The 21,084-nt window shown below is 38.1% G+C and overlaps 1 protein-coding gene across 5 annotated transcripts in view; it reads left to right on the top strand.

Moving 5' to 3' along the window:
- Positions 1-12,009, top strand: part of LOC129765011 (6-phosphofructo-2-kinase/fructose-2,6-bisphosphatase 4) — an 83,265-nt gene extending 71,256 nt beyond the window's left edge. Inside the window, exon 9 of one of the 5 annotated variants that reach the window (XM_055764765.1) lies at positions 11,868-12,009. In XM_055764765.1, coding sequence (XP_055620740.1) covers positions 11,868-11,918 — 51 coding nt within the window. In that variant the 3' untranslated portion in view covers positions 11,919-12,009. Of the gene's footprint in view, positions 1-10,568; positions 10,948-10,997; positions 11,754-11,867 lie in introns of those variants that run through there. The other 4 variants (XM_055764763.1, XM_055764762.1, XM_055764767.1 and 1 more) reach the window with 4 other exon arrangements.
- The last annotated feature ends 9,075 nt before the right edge of the window (positions 12,010-21,084 follow it).

The raw sequence follows: 21,084 nt of genomic DNA, 5'->3' as shown, positions 1-21,084 counted from the left end.
CACTCAACTCAGTGTTATTTCGACGTAGGACTACGTCTTTCATTTCTATACCGGGGTGTAAAATCAAAGTTTCGAAAACAAAAGCGTTACGCCGGAGACCGAGATTTTGAGTGTTAATAGCTCCTAATCAACTGAACGAAATGGTATGATGAACACTTCATTCGAAAGATAAAATGTCTACGCGTTCTATACTTGTTACTTTCTGATCCAAAAACTTGTTTCAATAGTCTTAAATTTGCTTTCAAAACAGGCTATTGAAATCACCAATCGGTATATAAGCGAGCGCCGCTCGGAAATCCACTCAAATCTAATTGAACAGCGATTGGAGCATGTTGTCGCTGTTGTGGTGAAGCTCTTCATTTATCATGAAAGCGGTGTCACCAAGAGCCTGTTTGTGCACCTTAGGCCAGAAGGGAATCCATCAGGAGGAGAGTGATGCCACAAACGGTTCCCCGGGAAGATCTCGAAGCAGCCGCTACACACACACACATACACGCGCGGAATTCTTTCCGTTTGGATGCCAATAAGCATCGAGAAAGATCCGAAAAATAAACTGCCAGTTTCTCTGGGAATTTAAAACTACATTCATGTGAAAGAGTTTATTTGAATGTTTTCTATCCATGTAACACTGTGACCAAATATGTTTCAATCAAGTGCTATTAACAGATGGTTATCGAGTTAGCATAAACCACTAGTGGGCTTCCAGTATCGAGGAAAATGTGGAAATATCCAATCGTTACTGAAAATAATCTGCCAGTTCCTCTGGGAATTTAAAAATACATTCATGTGAAAGAGTTTATTTTAATGTTTCTATCCATGTAACACTGTGACCAAATACATTTGGTTTTGTGATTTTTCAATCAATCGCAATTAACAGGATAGCTTCTGAAGATTATTCTTCCCCATCAGTAGGATATTTCCGTATCCAATATTGTATGCGCCCGCAATCGATTATTGCTCAGTCGCCGAAAGTTCCGAGCTCAGAGAGTTCATTCCCCTCTAGTTTGCCTTCCAAATTGCCATCGTAAACCGCGCCTTCTCTCGATTCAATCACGCACAAAAAGCATACTTAAGCGATATTCTGGTGGTGAGACGCATTCATTTTTCGTGAGGACATCGACAAGACAACATCGTTGCTGAGGGTGCTGGACGGCGAAGGATCGAGATCTGCCCTGAAACGCAAGCAGTTTGTTTGAAACTGTGAGGGAGCACAGAGAAGCCGATCCTTCAGGAGAAGAGAAGGTGACCATCGAACCAGCCGCTGCACACATACATACACGCACGGAATTCTTTCCGTTTGGATGCCGTTCAGCATCGAGAAAGATCCGGAAAATAATCTGCCAGTTCCTCTGGGAATTTAAAATTACATTCATGTGAAAGAGTTTATTTTGATGTTTTCTATCCATGTAACACTGTGACCAAATATTTTTCAATCAAGTGCTATTAACAGATGGTTATCGAGTTAGCATAAACCACTAGTGGGCTTCCAGTATCGACGAAAATGTGGAAATATCCAATCGTTACTGAAAATAATCTGCCAGTTCCTCTGGGAATTTAAAAATACATTCATGTGAAAGAGTTTATTTTAATGTTTCTATCCATGTAACACTGTGACCAAATACATTTGGTTTTGTGATTTTTCAATCAATCACAATTAACAGGATAGCTTCTGAAGATTATTCTTCCCCATCAGTAGGATATTTCCGTATCCAATATTGGATGCATAAAACCTTGTGTCTCCAACGTAACGCTCTCGTTTTCGAAGTTCTCCAAATATTCATTCATTCAGAATGAATTCAGATTCAACTTCAAACAAATGATCTCTAAATCAACGAAAGTCCTACGTCACCCTTGCGGTTATACCATAGATATAACCCACTTCCTGTTTTTCTCTTGCTCACGCTTCTGAGTTTGATACGGTATGCGCGCAGTGTTTTTGAATTTATATAAATATAAGATACTTTAGTTCCTCCAAAACATTCTGAAGTTGAGACTAATTGAACTACCATTTCAACCATGACTAGCAAAGTACATAGCAAGAAATCTTACCCAAATAGGTTCCTATGAGCCCGTGTGCTATGTTGGCTTTGAGTTCATGTAATCATCAATTTTTATAGGTCCTCCAAATCATTTTAAATTTCAGAAGATCTTAGAGTCAATGAGTTTCATTGACTTTGATTGATATGAACATAAATTCCAAGTAATTTTGTTCCCTTCACATCAATGGGATATCAGTTTCTCATGGTCTCTCAAAGGATTTTTTGATCTAAATAGCATTAATATTACGCATGATCTAAACTGTCCTATTTGATGCATATTTCGAAAAAAAATGCATACTTTGCAAAAAATACATAAGCACTATAGTGTTTATTTAAAGGCATAGCTATTCAATACCAATGTTTTATAATTTCAATACCACAGTCACACTTGAGCAGTGTTGCTTTGGTATTGAATGCGCTCTTTCTAATAATGGAATAATATTATGAGAAACGATGAAAAATTGTTCCAGAATTTTGATACATGGATGACTGCATAAATTAGTGCACGGAGACGTAAGTTTACCAGTTTTGCATATTTTGTCTGAGTTCCCATTCGTTGCAATTTTCAATGTCCATACTCAAATGTTAGTAAATGGGAGCTGAAACAAACCACGCAAAAACATCGAACTGAAGATTGATTTCTCTTATTCTACGTTCTTCGTGAGTGAGAAAAAGATAGCAACGAATATGGTCAAACGGAACATTACAGAAATTAAAATTCGCGTTAGTAGAAAAAGAACAGAGGATTGGAGTTAAATTCACCTCAAATAACCATTAAATGCAACTCAAATAATCTGAACATGACATGTCATGAAGGACATGATTGACATGAAGTAAAAAATACGAGATTTTTTAAGTTTTAGCCAATACGGTTTTATATTTTCTAGAGGTTCTAGAAAAAAAAAGATCCTCAAGTAATGTTCGTATAGTGGAAAACGTCATTTTGATCTCCTCGACTGATATGATTAATTAATTGTTTATTTCGACATTTTATGAACTGCACATAAATACGATATGCAGCTTCAAAGGAGATTCTATTTCTCAATCATTGGAATGGGTAAAAAAATAATTTTGAAACCGATCTTTTTAAAATAAAACGGTTTTAAAGGATCCAGTTTTCTTCCAGTTTTTTAAAGAGCGATCTTCCAGTTTTTTTGAAAATTATTATTGGCAACCCTGGACATGAATGATATCCGCTCGTTGTGCTATGCTAGCGCACTCGCATCTGTGTTTTCATTCTATTCTATTTTTGATTTCCGCCTCTGCCCCTGAGAAGGGCCCTTGTGGAAAGAAACTCTATTCCATACTCCTCCTTCACCCGACAAGAAAACAATCCTCTCCCGCTCGACGCTCTGCGGCAACCATGTTTCTTCGATTACCACCAAACGAGAAGTGGTGTGGCTTCAGGTTAGATTAGGTTTTGTATTATAGAGACTTTAAACTTTTTCAGTTCATTCATCTCTAGCCTTGAGAAAGGCCCTTGGAATGTGTCAGTTGCTCGTCATTTACAGCTCTGTTCGGGAATGCACACAAATCGACAAAACAAATGTATGGGAAAATGAGAATGCTTCCAGTTTTCATTGATTGAAACTGTATAGGCATAAGTGGATTGTACTGTATAGTACAGGTCGGACTCGATTATCCGGGTTTCGATTATCCGGAATTTTAGACTCGATTATCCGGAGTATTTTAGTTTTGATTTTCGGAAATTTTGAATAAAGTGTATAATAATTCTATATTGAATAGCTAATATGGGTATCAAAAGAAAGGGCTTGATTAGTAGAATGCAGTTATTTATGAAAAATGCAAATCCAAGATGGCGGCCACTACAAAATGGCGGATTACCTATTTTCTCAGAACCCCATCAATATGGGTATCAAATGAAAAGGCTAATTTCTTTTTGAATGGTTTCATTCAGCTTGACCTGTTTCTATGTATGTTTGAATGTTTGTTGGGTTGACCCACATTAATAGAAAATTGACCCCGTTCCTGTTGAATGATTGATCTGAAATTTAGAACATACATTTAACTCTACTACGTATTCCATGATATTGAAAAATCCAATTTGGCCGCCGCAAAAAAAATGTTGAATGGCTTGATTTGGAGAATACACTACACTATGAACAACATAAATTTGAAAAGGTCGCCGCCATAAAATGGTCAACTATGTATTTTTTGCAATCCCCTCAATATTGGTATCAAATAAAATGATTTGACTAATAGAATACGAGGGTCACTATTTATGTTTCGGGAATCAGCAACACTGATGTCATGTGAGTCCATCTGACGGTTCAATCGTAAAGTTTGACATTTTTGACGATATACGTACTCAGAACATTTTGTCATACGGACGCTATTTGTTTATTTTATATTTAGTTGAAAGTTTGGTCTCGGCAAAAAAATGGAACTGAATCGTGAACATTTTCGTGCGATGATTTTTTACGACTTTCGACGTGGATTATCACAACAAGAGTGCGTCAATTAACTTAATTTGACTTTTGGCGATGAAGCTCCATCAAAAACCACTGTGTATGTGCTGGTATAGTGAATTCAATCGTGGTCGTAGTTCACTGTCCGACGAGTTTCGTGAAGGTCGTCCAAAATCGACTGTAGTGCCAGAAAACATCGATGCTGTGCACGAAATGATTAAGCAAGATCGTCATGTAACCTATTGTGAGATTGAGGCCTCCCTAAGCATTAGTTCCACCAGCATATATGCGATTTTACATGAACACTTAGTTGTGCGAAAATTATGTTCACGTTGGATCCCACATAATTTGACAATCGCTCAAAAAAAAAAAGGCTCGTATCGATTGGAATAAATGCTTTGAAAATTGGTTTAAGCGCATGCAAAAGTGTATCGATCATCGTGGCGAGTACTTTGAAAAACAATAAAAATATATTCGCAGCTTAACTATTTGTTTTTGTTCCTATTCCCGAAATATAAATAGTGACCCTCGACAGTACAGGTCGGACTCGATTATATACAATTTTGGACTCGATTATATATTCAGTTTGGAAAAAAATATTTTTTTTATATTTCAAATATGGCTTATTGACGTAGGACTACGTCTTTCATTTCTATACCGAGGTGTAAAATCAAAGTTTCGAAAACGAAAGCGTTAGGCCGGAGACCGAGATTTTGAGCGTTAATAGTTCCTACACAAATGAACGAAATGGTATGATAAACTCTCCATTCGAAAGATAAAATGTCTACGCGTTATATACTTATTACTTTTTGATCCAAAAACTTGCTATTAAAATCACCAATCGGTATAGAAGCGAGTGCCGCTCGGAAATCCACTCAGTTATAATTGAACGGCGATTGAGGTACCATCGCAGGAATGAATGGATGTTTCCCTAACACAGACTTCAAAACCATGAAGCCTGAGGAAATCGGCATTGCAAAATAGATGCAATCAGCGGATACTTTCGTACTCGTTTGCGCTTTTGCGAAACGGAACGTTTCCCTAACACAAACTTCAAAACAATGGATCCTGGGGAAATCGGCTTTGCAAAATAGATGCAAGCTGCTGGTACTTTTGTACTCGTTTGCGCTTTTGCAAATTTGAATGTATCCCTAACACAGACCTCAAAACTATAGAGCCAAGGGAAATCGGCATTGCAAAATAGATACAAGCAGCGAGTACTTTTGTACTCGTTGTCGTAGCGGCGATATCGTACCCAATGAGGAACATTCGAAGTGCGATTATTGCCAATTGAAAAAATACAAATGATTACTTACTTAGCCAACGGCAGTCCTACGTCAACCTTGCGGTTATATAAGGTATAACCCATCCATAGTTTTAACGAAGAAATGTAACCTTTCAACGTTAAAGTGAAGTTTAAGTGGCTATTACATGTACAGTGGGGTAAAAATCGTGGTTTTTGAAGATTATACGTGAAATTTTCACCAGGAATTGTTTACATCGATATTGCAGCCAAATTAAGAAAGATAGAAGTTGTGCGTCAAAGCACAAATTGTGGAGCGGTTAAAGAAATTCATTTTAATTGATAGAAACAATCTAGTTCAATATGAATTTTTGGGATAAAATTAATAGCTACACATTCAAAATTTTTAGCTTTTAAATTATTCATTTCCAAAATGTTATCTTGATCCACTAATTTGTATGTTCCACTATTTTATCCTGTACTAAATTTTCTCATCTTTCAAATGAAAGCATCAGAATCGTCTTCCGTAGCGTACTTTTTAATGTAGAGCCAGTTTGAAGCAACAGAGTCCGAAGCAAAAAAAAGTTAGAGTTACAGATGTCATTGTTGAAATTCAAACATGTGCGTAGGAAAACAAAACATGTTTTCATCAAATATGATCGTCTATCACCTCCTGAGAGAATCTGGATAATTTTTTTTGACGTAGGACTACGTCTTTCATTAAGGGTGCCAAATCAGAAAACAGGTCACGTTTTTATGAAATAAAGTTAACGTTAATAACTATTTTTGCTGCGAACGGATTTTAATGATTTGCATACCAATCGAATCGGAAATTTTCTAAGATTTGTTTGATATGCTATACACTACAATCCCATCGTCTGTATATGGTTTAAATTGATGAAAATTAGGAGCATTCCCATTTCCCCCTATATTTGTTCTGTCCATTTGTGTGCATCCCCGAATAGAGCGTTCAATAACTAGCAACTTATGCAGCCGCTGGGATAGAGAACACAAAGGTCACTCATACATATCTTTTTCAAAGAACAAAGAAAACCTCAATGCTCTTGCAACGAGGCCCCCATTTCTGTAAGTCACTCTTTTTTGGATTGTCAGCACACAAAATAAGCCAGAATTAGGAACAATATTGAACAGAACATAAGGGACATTTTGAGTAATGATGAAACACAAGAAAATAATCGAATTTAAATTTTAAAAGAAACAGAACTTTATAAAGAAATTTAAGAAAAAAAATAATAAAATAGGAATCAAAAGAATATCGGAGACGAATGAATCGTTGGATTTAAAGTCTCCGTAAACAAAGGAAAAGAAGAAGAAGGAAAATAGAAACAACGAAGGGGGATAGCGAAAAGAGAATATTTGCGAAGTAAACTCCACCCTTGCATAGTAAGTAAGCTGTCGCTAGTGTATAAGTATTGCATTTCCTCTGCAGAAAATTCCCAGAATTTTTCAGTGCCCGAAACAACAAAGATCGTTTATTCTGCTCGTTTTTTGTTATATGTTTCCCCTCGAGCTGTGAACGTTAGCAAATATTTCACTTGAATTGCACTGGTATTGCAATTAACACAACCATCCGAACCATGGCAAAGCAGGCGAGAAAAGAGAAGAGTGCAAATGATTATAGGTCGCTTCAAGCCACCAGTGTTGACGGTTTTGACCGAGAGTCGAGAAACGATGTTTCATTTTTATCGCTGCAACTGTGTACATCTGCTGGACGCGTGTTTGATGCTTGTTGAATGGCGATACACGGAAGATGCGTCTCGTTAAATACTCTGTGCAATGCGCATTGTTCTCACAAAGGCAAGAATGAATCGTTGCTTCTCGAAATTATTGTACAAAACCACGCAAGTCATCAAACCTTTTCAGGGTCCCCGGAACTTTTTACTCAAGAATTATTTATGAAATTTCGACGTATTTGCAAATAATATCCGAAATGATAAACCAACAAATTTTTAAAAAAAATGGGTAGTCCTACGTCCTAAGCGGTCGAGTCTCGGATACAACCCCTCGAATTTATTTTTTTTTCATGTGAGATAGGTGTTTTCTGACTTTAAGGGGATGAATCATGAATCAAATCCTCTTTTATTTTCAAAAAACGAAAAATGCATGCAAAAAACAAATAAAGAAAAAAAATTGTTTTGACTCGATTATCCGGAGTGAAAAAAAAAGTTATAAGAGGTTGTGTCCAAGATTTGACCGCATTGTTGACGTAGAACTACACTGTTTTTTTTTCTATAAGTCGCCATATATTGGTGGGTTGAAACTACTAGTAATATAAACACTTCTCATCATTTTGCGCTATTCTCAAAAGAAACGCTTATGTTAATATTACTGGCCTCGAAAAAAGTTGCATTACTTTCTCATGCTGGAGGGAGGCGCAGCTGTCACTCTTAGTAGAGGAGGTTTTGCTACTGGCAAGCGAAACCTAATCATATACAAAATTCCAGAACGACATTTACTTTCTTGGTGACTTAAACAAGCGAAATAAACTCTTTTTGTTAATAACAACCTCGAAAACAGTAGCAATGCTTCATGATGATCAATATTAACGCAAATGCAATCCTAGTTGAAGGCAGTTTTGCAATTGGCACGCGAACCCAAATAACTTATAACATTCCAGTAAGACATTCAAAATGCTTGGTATTCCCCAAATAATTTTTTGGCGCAGAACCTTAACGCTTGCTTCGCCATAACGTCAGTTTAATGCATTGATGCATTCTCAAAGGCACCAACGAAGCCCTTATGAAGACGGAAAATAAACAATGTTAACTGCTTGGAAAAAGACTGAATTATGCCACACAGTTTGTTCTCTGCTGTAACACCCATCGATGCGAATTCGCTGATGAGTTTGTCAAGAGCGACCGCCTTCCCCACCAGCGGGGGAGCTTGATTTTAGTTACTGCCTGGGTACAGAGGGTTTAAATTTTCAACCGACGCGCCGAAATCGCCTACTTCGCTGTTGTTCGATGCGGTGTCACACTCGCGAAGGCTCGCTTCAGTGCGAGCGCTTTTCACTGCACCAACACCGCGTGCATCATTAGATGACACTTGCCTCGAATTTTTATTGCCCCTGGCAATGCGTTCGTTTTTTGCAGGGCTCGACCCTGCCTTCCTCTTCTTCTTGCTCATCGCACACTACGCGAAGCGTCCAATTTATGACGTGGAAAGAAAAGCACACGATACGAATAACGCGAAAAACGAACATAAAAACCAAACGACGATATCCAAGTGGATTACCACTGGTGGGGTCCAAAAGATAGTTATTAACGTTAACTTTATTTCATAAAAACGTGACCTGTTTTCTGATTTGGCACCCTTCCTGAAAGACGTAGTTCTACGCCAAAAACATCACCTTAGAATACATTGTTAAGTTAATACATATATATTAGGGTGGCAATGGATATATGGGAAAAATTTCATCATCGAATTTCAAAAACCGACCATGTACATTTTGTTTACTGGCCTAAAAAATGATCTGCGCACAGTTCCAGCTCGATCGGACATGATTTATGGGTGTCTCAAAGCGCTCAATATTTTGATAGGAAACCAGTTTGAAAATTAACCGTATAAAGAGAGAAAAGTATTTATTAAACATTCCATGAAATGTTTATTTCTAATCGAAATTATATTATTAACGATTAGTCAAACGATGATCATAATACAGGGTGGGCCATTTAAAGTGGAAGCATCTGGCAACCCCATAACTTTTGACAGAGATGTCAGATTAACAAATGTCATACCGCGTTGGAAGCTTCATTTCAGTACAATTTTAACCATGGAACAATACACACATAAACAACGTGCATTCAAAATAACTTCTCAATTGTGTTAACTAAACGTGCGTGGAAAAATAAAAATAAAGTTAAAACATCGCCTGGAGACAACACTATACGTCGATTATATGCCAAATTTATATCGTCTGGTAGTGTTGGTAATGCCAGTCATCTGTCCAGACAACGACCAAGATGTTTCGACGAGAATATTGATGCCGTTCGAGCCAGTGTTGCAGAGACTCCATCGTTCGCAAGAGTTAGGCACCGATTTTTTATTGCCATTTGTTTGTGAAAATGAATTGGACAATTACTGGTTCCAACAGGACGGCGCTACATGCCATACTGCGGCTGCCACGACCAAATTATTGCGCGAAATGGTCCCCGGAAGATTAATATCGAAAAACGGCGATTATGACTGGCCACCGAGATCACCTGATATGACGCCTCCTGACTTTTTTTTATGGGGATATTTAAGGTATACACTGGGGATACCAAGGTATACACTGGTAAACCAAGGACCCTGGCTGCGCTGAAAGACAATATCCGACAAGAAATTGCTGCCATATCGGCCGAAACATTGGGCAAAGTGATGGAAAATGCCGAAAAAAGGGCACATTTTGCGGTCAAGGCCAGAGGCGGTCATTTACGAGATATCATAATCAAAAAGTAGTTAGAACAAATCTCCTTGGACCAAAATAAATGAATTTCAAAAAAAAAATTTAAAATTCCACTTCTTTACTTTGCTATTGCAAAAACAAATCCTTCCACTTTAAATGGCCCACCCTGTATAAGCAATAACAATGTTGATTCAAGTGTTCTGAAATTTGAAATCCACTTCCGCACCTATGCTCACAACAAAACGCTACTTTTTGTGTTGTATTATCGGTTGCCGAATTCATGCTGTGCTGCTATCCTTCATTAACATCCATCACACCTGGTGTGAACCGCGCGCGGCTTTAACACAATGGCTTCTTGTTTCGATTGATTAGGCAAAAACTAAATCTCATCATAATTGGCAAAATTCCCACTGGTCTTTCCGTTGTATTGTTATTATCTGTTCTTACAGATGTCGGACGACTCATCCGGCAGCACCCAAGAAGACGAGCAATCGGCATCGTCTCAGAATGACATTTGCTCGCGATAAGATAGTGCTCATCAAACCGCGAAAATCACAATTGGCAACAGGATACAGGAAAATGAGACAAAAAAAATATTCCATTCATTTAATGTGTTAGCGGCAGCGAGAAAAAGGATATGGGTTGTACGTTATGTTAATATTATGGTGGATGTAGAATATATGGCACAAATATTTTTTAAAGAGTCTTCCTTAGGACGAGTTCAGCAGCAACAAATATTTTAGAATTTTAGAATTGCATAATTGGTTTTTAGACAAATAAAGTTTTTTCACGTGTTAATAAATTAGTTCCGTAATTAGCCCGATTCATTCAACCAAGTTAACAAACATCCTGTGTATACTAATGTTCCAATTTCACAGGTACCCGGTTCGTTGGATACCAAGTTTGTCACCCAAAAACACGAGGAGACGACACTAGATTGAACTACCCATTGAACTCCACTCCATTCTCCTCAAGGAATATGTTTCATCGTAGCTGGCCATGACCAGAAGCATTTCCCCACTCTCCCACCCCTCCGACTGACAGCAACAACACAACAACAACAAACGCATGTGTCTGTTCCTCCATCTTTGTTCAATGTGCGTAAGTAAACAATAAAAGAGGGAGAGAGAGAGAGAGAAAGAGCAAACCACTTTCGAATGTGATTATGTTGAAATGCATTTGAATATGAGACTCGCGCTCTTGGCATCAGCATCTTATTAGTTGGTTTTTCAAATTTTTATCACTTTTCATGTTGCATTTTACTAGTTAGCGATAGACCTACTCTACAAGAGACTTAATCTTAGCCGTATAATCTACACGATGTACTGAGAGAATAGCGAAAGCAAACTAAGAGAAACAATAGAAATCACTGTGGTGAACGTTTTGATATATAGCTGTATTATATCGATTCCAACTTTTTGTATACAACACTAAACGGCACGAAGCGAACGAATGTCTATCTAGTAGAAGAAGAAAAGAAGAAAAACGAGAAAGAGAACGCTAAACGAGGCACGACCATTATAATAGGTGTTTAAACATAGTTTTTGTGAGTCAGCAGCCCAGCAGCGAAGAATAAATATGAAATATACACAACTCGAACAATATCCCGGAGATTAAATCTCTGGCTAAATGTGCATGGTTTTACGGTGTTATTAACAAATTGTTGGAAAGAAATCCTTCGGCAATGGTACACAATGTAATGTGATCCTATTTTTGACCACGAGCTTCTAATGGCGATTTTCTTTCAGAAACCAAACTTTGGATTGGTCACTGATCTCATAGAACCGTCCTGGGATTGAAGGGCAACTGGAAGGTAACACAAAATGTAGTTTAAAAAAATGTATTTTAGCTGTCGTTTGTTTATACATTCTTTAATTGAAGAAAAAAATTAGGCGGTTCAAAAATATTTTGATCATCAATACTTCGAAAGCCTTCCCTCTTTGGCAATGCTTGCATTAAACAAAACTGACAAATTTTACCAATTTTTTTAAGCACTTGTGTATCATCAATCATAGTAACCCATGAGTTTTTGAACAAAATTTGCCAGCACTATCAGTTGAACTGCGGAAATTATGGCCAAAAGAGTAAAGCATCTGCGCTTCATGGTTCGTGCGTACTGGGAGCTCCATCCCGTTGCGAAGAAAATGGACATCGTCAAGTACTTTGTGATCACCGGATACGCCCGTTCCGGTATCAATTCTGGAGAAGAATGAGAGCATAATTGGAAGCCAGGTTCCATAAAGTCGGAGCAACGGGCCAGATAGTGAAAAAATACCTAGCAGAGATGGACATCATCATGCAGAAACGTCTGTCAAGACTGGCCATGTTGGATCAGCAAGCTGTGACCGAGAAACAAAGGGCCTTATTATAGAAATCGAGGCGATAAGAATTTTGCTCGTTAGCTCTATATTACTTTACTATCGAGCAATTCGATAGCACCGAGCGAGTGATAGCTATCGATGCAAGTGTCAGAACTTTTCAAGTTGTTTGGTTCGCTTGTTGCATATCTTCAGAGAATTATTTTGTTTTGGTTTGCGTCCTTGATATTTTCCTTTGGGAAACATTTCACTTAAATATATGCAACACATGTTCGTTTGTTTTGATCAGTATTTGTTTTACGGTGCTGCCAGAATAGTCTATACAAGGTAAGTGTTCAATCCAACATTGTTTATATTAATCATGTTATAATTTACAATGCAGAGCATATTTCAGTGACTGAAAATGAGTGGACAGACAAATCACCGCCTGTTTGAACGACTCGTTGAACCAATGAAAGCGAATGTAAACATTGCTCGAGGTATTTTTGGAGGCAGTTCAAATAGAATCCCGGTTAAGGAAAAGTGTAAGGAATTCATTGAGGAGCCCAATGCACTGAGACCATCAATGTGTCTTGGTTCAGAATGGCAGAAAGTAAGTGTTTCTTCTACGATCCATAGAACTTCATAAGTAAATTTTATCATATTCTTTGAATTATCATCAACCGAATTTCCTACCTAAAAATTGCTTATTCCCGCTAGCGTACATTAGTACGTGTTTTGTTAGCAATTTTCTTTTTTATTGCTATACTATACCGAACTTTCTATACCATATGCTAAAGCTGAATATCTTGCAAAACAATAATGTTTTTTTTTTAATATCAGATTTGGATTGACATGAGGTGAAAGGTAAAGAAAACACTAGCACACAACAAGCGAGAATTTAGGGTCACAGGTGGTGGCCCAATACAATGAAGCTATTGACGCCGCTACAACAAGAAATGGACGCTAAAAGAGAATCACATGCAAAAAAAATATTTTGTAAAGAAAAGTGGGATGCGTGACTCCTTACGGAATAATATAGATTGCAGTTGTGAAAATACATGAAAAAGTTCATTTTCTAATAATTATATTTTTTGTAAAGCAAGTTGTTCCATGATGTCGTTTTTATTCCACATCAATGACAGCATTACACCTATTAAGCTTCTTTCGTTGAGAGAATACCAGTTTTCTCCAAAATATAACCATATTAACACTTTTGGAAATATGGATATTTATATTTTCATAGCAGATGTCTCAAAAAAGATTTGGCATCCTTTCTATAGTGCTTTGTGAAACATTTCAAATTCGTTTCAAAATATTTCAGCACGGCCACTGACATTCGAGCAGAGTAATGAATCGAGCTGTTTTCCTCGATTTCTATAAATCCAGATTTTACTCGGTGTGATAGTGATAGTGATTGTATCGAATCCTCGAATCGATTTCTATAATAGGGCCCAAAGATTGAAAGTGATGAAGAATGAAATTTTTCAGTCGTCGCGGTCGTCATGGACGACGAGACGTATTTAACGCTGGGTAGCAACGACTGGCAGAGAACAAGCTTCTTCACGTCCCCCACCGTCCGACGTGGAGTACTTCTCCCAAACCAAGTTCCCAAAGAAGATGCTTCAGTAGCTGAACATAAGCGAAAAAGAAATGTCAAAGTAGCTTTTCTTCCGTTCCGGTCTTGCGATGAACCGAGAGATTTACAGCATAAAGTGCCTACCGGAAGTTGCCTCCTTCATCCAAAAATATCATCCGGACGAGGTTGTGGTGGTTCCGGCTGGACCTGGCCTTCGCTCATTACACGAAAAAGTCGCTGGAAGAGATGAACCGTTTGAAGATAGATGTTGTTCCGAAGTCGAAATATTTTTGTAAGGTCAATTAAAACTTGTTTTAATGGGAAATTTGCCACAATCAATTGCCTTTTGTAGATTTTCTTATCGTCATCCGAATTTTTTTATATTTTATATTTTTTTAATGTAAATTTTAGCCCTATCTTGTAAATCGAATCGAGAAGTCGATATAGAGCCTGATCACGAACATCACTGCCACATACGCTTTCACGTCACTTACACTTCACCTCATCTTTTTGTATCTATCATCATTGTCACGGACAGTTGCGTGTAAAAATAAACTCCGTGAAGTGAAAGAGTTCATTCCCGTTTATAAGAGACATGTTGGTTGCATAATTTCGGTCGTTTGAACGTTATGTAGGTAAAAATAATACAGTGGGCCTGATCACGAACATCACTGTCACAAACAGGGTTGCCAATAATATTTTTGAAAAAACTAGAAGATTGCTCTTAAAAAACTGGAAGAAAACTGGATCCGGTAAAACCTTTTTATTTTAAGAAGATCGGCTATGATTTATCTAAATTGTTTTTTTACCCATTTCAATGCTTGAGAAATAGGTTTTTTTATGCTTCGTGTAGTGTTTATATGTAGTTCATAAAACTGTAACTGTAATTACTGTGAAACAATATTTTAGGAATGGTTCTATTTCGGCAAAACTTGAAGAGTTTCGTATTTATTGCTTCATAGAATCCATAAAATCGCTGATAGAAGGGCGTAGCGTATAGCTCGATACCTCAAAAAGGCACGGATCAGTATGAGATACGAGGTAAAATACCATAAACAACTTCTCATAATGTTATTTCAATACTTTTTTTTTTTTTATAAATACGTTTATTTGTCGTTTTTGTTTGGTAAAAATTATTTACATAATTGATTCAACCTCGATTTCGAAACTAAATTTTAGTTCATCTATGTCAATTCTACCATTGCTGCTATCAATGAAGGTGATATATGTCAACAGCAATCTCATTATCAAAATTCGTTCATTCATTGCTCAAATAATCACAAACAACGTTGCTCAAGTATTACTTTGGTATTGAAATTATAAAATTTTGGTATTGAGAAGCTATTTTTCTCATTTTTTTATATTATTCATTGCTAATTTACATCTTATATTAGGGTGGTACAAACCAAATTTCGGTATCAAGATCAAGATGAGAGACCCTTACTAAAGTACTTTTGAAAAAATATGCATAGTATGCTTTCTTGCAAAATATACACTATGGTTCACATGCATTTTATGCATGTTATCTATTAGCTATTTAGGGGAGTTTGTTTGCATTAATTAAATCAATTATATTTAGAACTAAAATTCCTTCGAGTGACAATGGGAAACTAATATCCAAACGGAAGCAAGGTTACTTGGGTTTTTTATTCATATCAATTAAGGTCAATGGAAACCATTTACTCTATGGCCTTCTGAACTTCAGAATGTTTTAGAGGATCTATAACATCTGATGTTTATATAAAACTCAGAACTCAGAACTATTTCGGGTAAGTTTTCTTTCTATGGACATTGTACCAGTCGCGAATGAAATGGTTGATCAATTGGTCTGAACTTCAGAATGGTTTGGAACATCCGATATTTATATAAATTGAAACACAGTGTAGCACATTGATTCTTGGGTAGGCTGTTAAATAAAATTAACAATTGAGTGATACCCTGTTTTTAAAGTAGTTTGATAAGTTTCCACCATTCGAGAAAGCTCTTCGTTTTGGAATTTTCGACAAAACACCGACCGATTGAACAAAATGGAAAGAACCGAATTACAACCTCGCCTGTCGCAGAAAAGACAGATCGAATCAAGGTCGAATGATACAGAACAATCCAGTTTGAACTGGAACATTGGCAATGCTGGTCACAAACGCTTTCACGTCACTTACATTTCACTTAATCTTGTTGTGTCTATCATCATTGTCACGGACAGTTGCGTGTAAAAATAAACTCCGTGAAGTGAAAGAGTTCATTCCCGTTTATAAGAGACATGTTGGTTGCATAATTTTGGGCGTTTGAACGTTATGTAAGTAAAATAAATAAGTGTATGAGATAATATTCCATTTAATTGAACGTATGTTTTAGAATGACAAGTTTGCGATTATACCTCGATGATTACAACGTTATTCGGACTTATTCCGTGAATCATTTGTTTGGTGCGTTAGTTGCTGAATCAAACGCTGGTTCAAAGATGAGGAGAAATACTAGGTTGCTCTTGAATAATGTAGTTGCTGAACATATGGGAATGTAATTTTATTTCCTCTTTCTATAAATTACTATAGAAATAAAGCATGGCTATAATGAGTTTAATAATCGATATCTCGCATACTCTTGTACACAGCTCTGTCTTACTCGTTTGAATAGTGAGAAGTTTTTAGTATAGGTCAACGTTAAAACCATTTTTTAAGAACCGTTTATAATATCTTCTACATCTCAGAATAAACCCGAATTTATCCATCTCATGATCAGTATAATCTGAGCTACTGCCATATGGGATTCTGAAGTTTAATCCTCTTATCCTTCCCATTCTCGTGTAATTTGATATACGGGACATGAGGTTTGATATAATTATTTAAACAGAAACTGGTCAGTAGCGTCGGTCAGAAGCATAATTTTCTTATGAAACATCTGATGAGTTTCAAGGAATTTGCCAAAAGCAGAAAATCATTCAGATTTTCTTTAGACGGATATCAAAATTATGGAAAAAGAACTAGACAATAATTTAAAAATGATTAATTTAAAAGCTTTGCAATGATAGATTTATTTTTTCCTTATTTGAAACTTAAATATTCTTTCATTCAAAGAATGTCTTGTAAACAATATCGTTGAAAATATCTTTTACGTAAAATAAAAGATCAATAGCCTTATTCGATGGAACTATCGTCCTGATTCGGGTCTTGTCCACCAAATGCGAATGTTTGAATTACAAAAACCAGCTCTGCAATGTTGGAAAAACATTACAGTTATTATTTTATATTCAAAATATCAACAAATCAATATTATACATAATCAATTATAATGATCGTTTTGGGCCAGAGGCCTCCTTTGCCATTTTATGGGGTTGCAACTCTCTGTTAGTCTAATCCATAAAATAGAAACAAAAAAATTCTATTCAATTAGGACAATCGAAATTAGACCTTTCGCCATGTTTCAATCGGTCTACGGGAACTACATTTTTAGTCCCCAATTACATCCCATAGTACATTTATCAAATCCCAATAAACAAATTTACGTCCTCTGGATACGTCAGGATTTCGTTCTAAAAATGCCACCAAGCGGGCAAATTGCTGTTTTTATCTTTTCTTCCTTAAAAAGCAAGACAAGATTCAAAAAGTTAGCAAAAAATCTAAACAAATAAAAAAATAAAACTTACTCCATTCTGCGTGACTAGCTTTCGCCATCTAAAACGCAAGTGACAAATAAACTTATTTTTCTCCGTGACATGGCAGTATCGTGGTATTCATAATAACACCGAGTTCATCACAGTTGGTCACGACGGATGAACTCTTCCGGATTCTACACACACGGTGGCAGCCGTAATAACGTTGTATACAATTCGCCTCGTTTTCACTGTGAAGTGACGTGAAGCGTATTAGTGTGGAAACACACTAGACGGCTCTATCGCGCGATTTTCGCAATGACAAGTCGTAGCAGGAGCTTGATATAAAACACATTCAGCGGCTTTCGACGGTTTCACTATCTGCCATTATAATATTTTTATAGACGGATGGAAGACGAGTCTACGGTACAAGGTACAATTGTTTGGACATTAAGCGGATCAGAAGGGTAGTATATAAAGACAGAACGGTGGAAAACGGAAGAGGGGATGTTTACCTAAGCGAAAGAGAGAGAGAGAGAAGATGATCACAAACGTCTGAAATATTGCATTTCTCGACAATTTAGATGGAACTCGAGTATCCGCACCTACATGACCGCATAGTGGTTTTCACGTATTGGCTCACCTGAGAGTACATTTATTATTGCCTTGCTTTATTTACACCTTTCAAAAGCGCATAAACACTAATACTCTCACAAAACCGTTACGCGTATCATCTCCATCGAGCCACCGCAGCGAATAAGGAACCGTACAACAGTGATTTTGGAACCGTACACACCCGCCCCCGCCTTGTGTATTTCGTCTCATTCACATTCCATTATCGAGGCCCCGCGGCGGTTTGTCATACCAAAATCCGCGCGGGAAAGCCGTCCAGTGTGTTCTTAAGACGCGTTCACATTACGCCAATCGGCCTTGGACGACTAAATGTGGACGTACCGCCCGGGCTTTCCGACCTGCCGAAAACCGACTAGAATCAAACCGAACCCAACCCGAAACAAGTGGGTCCGGTTCGAGAAAGTCGAACCAAAACAAAACGAAGTAAATTAGCGTTGACGACATTGTGCTTTGTGTGTTCGTGACGACTTCGTGCATCCAACGGGACTTCGGCTTCGTGCACCCGATGGGGCGTTCACATTACATAACGAATCGAATATGCCGCCTTGTACAGACCGATCGGCATCATTCGGCATGATGTGGACGCGCCTTTACGCTTAGGCAGTGATGTTCGTGATCAGGTCCAGCCTCTTAAGCCTGGTTTAGAGTTCCCGTGAACGTGAACTTGAACAGGTGGTGGAATAGTACGATCATTTCACGGTGAACTACATTACCAACAAACAACTCAAAAAATCGTGGTGAATAGAATGATTTTGTTCACGTTCACGTTCATACTAAAAGTTCGGCAGTAAACGTGAAGTGAATAAACATCGATCTTCAATAAAGTAATTCGGATAATATATACAGTTGTTCACGAATCAACCCGAAGCAACGAAGTTTTTTAACCCGCGCAGAGATCCGTTTGAATGAAATTGCATCCATATCAAAATGTTCATTGAAAACTTGAAAATTGCTAAACATATCCTTTTACAGTTCACGGTGAAATAATTTTCAGAATGCCTTGGGACATTCGAACGTGAACATGAACAAGGAAATCGCCCTTATTCTACGCGGCGAGTGACGTGAGATAGCAAAGTGCATCTCTTCATTGTGGAAGCTACATTACCCCCTTTATTCCGTGCGGCGAATGAGGTGAGATGGCTCAAGTCACTGCATCCCTGCAGGCGAATGGCGTGACTATAGTTTGTCACTAGGTGAGATTTGAAGTCGTGTCCTCATATGTTATCGACTCTGGTATCAAAAAGAAGTTGAGAAGTAAGGTAGCTTCCACAATGAAGCGAGAAACTTTGCTATCTCACGTCACTCGCCGCGTGGAATAAGGGGGTACTTTTCAACTTCTTTTTGATGCCCGAGTCGATAACATATGAGGACACGACTTCAAATCTCACCTAGTGGTAAACTATAGTCACGCCATTCGCCTGCAGGAATGCAGTGACTTGAGCCATCTCACCTCATTCGCCGCGCGGAATAAAGGGGAATATTTTGACATCTATATTCACCACTGTTTTCACGTTCACGTTCGTCGAAGTCGGTGAACTATGGTGAGTTCACCAACATCTCGATTCCACGGTGAAAATTCAGAATCGTTATGAAATATTGAATTACTCCACTTTTATCAATATGAATTGTGTTTAAACATGTTTTTCGACTAGAAAATGTTTCTTCCTATTGTTTCAAGATGTTTTCCCCGCGTTTTATATATGGACTGATGAATTAAAGTCTGCTTCATTTAATATTGGAACAAATTCTTTTGCTCATTGTGGCGCTCCTAGTGGACGGATTTGGAAACTTTTTTCACCCACGTGTCAGGAAATTCATGACCTTCAACCATGTATTTATGTCATAACACCAAACGATAGCATTTTGTAAACAACCGCCATGGAAGCCGAACGGAGAGATAAAATTGTGCACAGTTTTCTTGAAAATCCATTGTTGTCGGCATCTAAGCTAGCTAAACAGCTTAAAATGCCCAGAAATACCGTATGGCGTGTTATCAAGCAGTACAAGGAAACATTGACGACGGCTCGGAAGCCGCATTCGAAGCGTCGGAGTGGAACTGTCGACCGGAAACTGCGTGGGAAAGTCATCAAGGCCGTCAAGAGGAATCCCAATCTTTCAGACCGCGATTTGGCCAATAAGTTCCAGGCCGCTCACAGTACGGTGCGACGAATTCGTCTCCGGGAAGGAATAAGGTCATTCCGAGCCAGCAAACAGCCAAATCGGACGCTGAAGCAGAACAATGTGGCCACAATCCGTGCTCGAAAGCTGTACGACCAAGTGCTGACCAAGTTCGACGGATGTATTCTGATGGACGATGAGACCTACGTGAAGGCGGACTTTGGGCAAATCCCAGGTCAAAAATTTTATTTGGCGACGGCTCGGGGGGATGTACCTGCAAAATTTAAGTTCGTGTTTGCGGATAAATTCGCCCGCAAGTACATGATTTGGCAGGGGATATGCAGTTGTGGACAGAAAACCAAAGTCTTTCTCACTGACAAGACAATGACATCAGAAGTCTACAAAAAAGAGTGCCTACAGAAACGGATTCTGCCGTTTATTCGTGCCCACGACCGTCCAGTAATGTTTTGGCCGGACCTCGCAAGCTGCCATTACAGCAAAACGGTTATGGAATGGTACGCAACGAACGGGGTCAGCGTAATACCGAAGGACCTCAACCCCCCAAACTGCCCCCAGTTCCGGCCGATAGAGAAATACTGGGCAATCACGAAGCGGAGGCTTAAGGCAAAGGGAAAACTTGTTAGGAACATGACTCAAATGAAGAACTGGTGGAATCAAATCGCCAAAACGGTGGACGAAAAGGGTGTGCGCCGCCTAATGTGCGGTATTACGGGAAAAGTACGAGAATT

The sequence above is a fragment of the Toxorhynchites rutilus genome, chromosome 2 (assembly GCF_029784135.1).
Source record: "Toxorhynchites rutilus septentrionalis strain SRP chromosome 2, ASM2978413v1, whole genome shotgun sequence".
NCBI lineage: Eukaryota > Metazoa > Arthropoda > Insecta > Diptera > Culicidae > Toxorhynchites > Toxorhynchites rutilus.
This window is presented reverse-complemented; position numbering and strand designations above follow the sequence as displayed.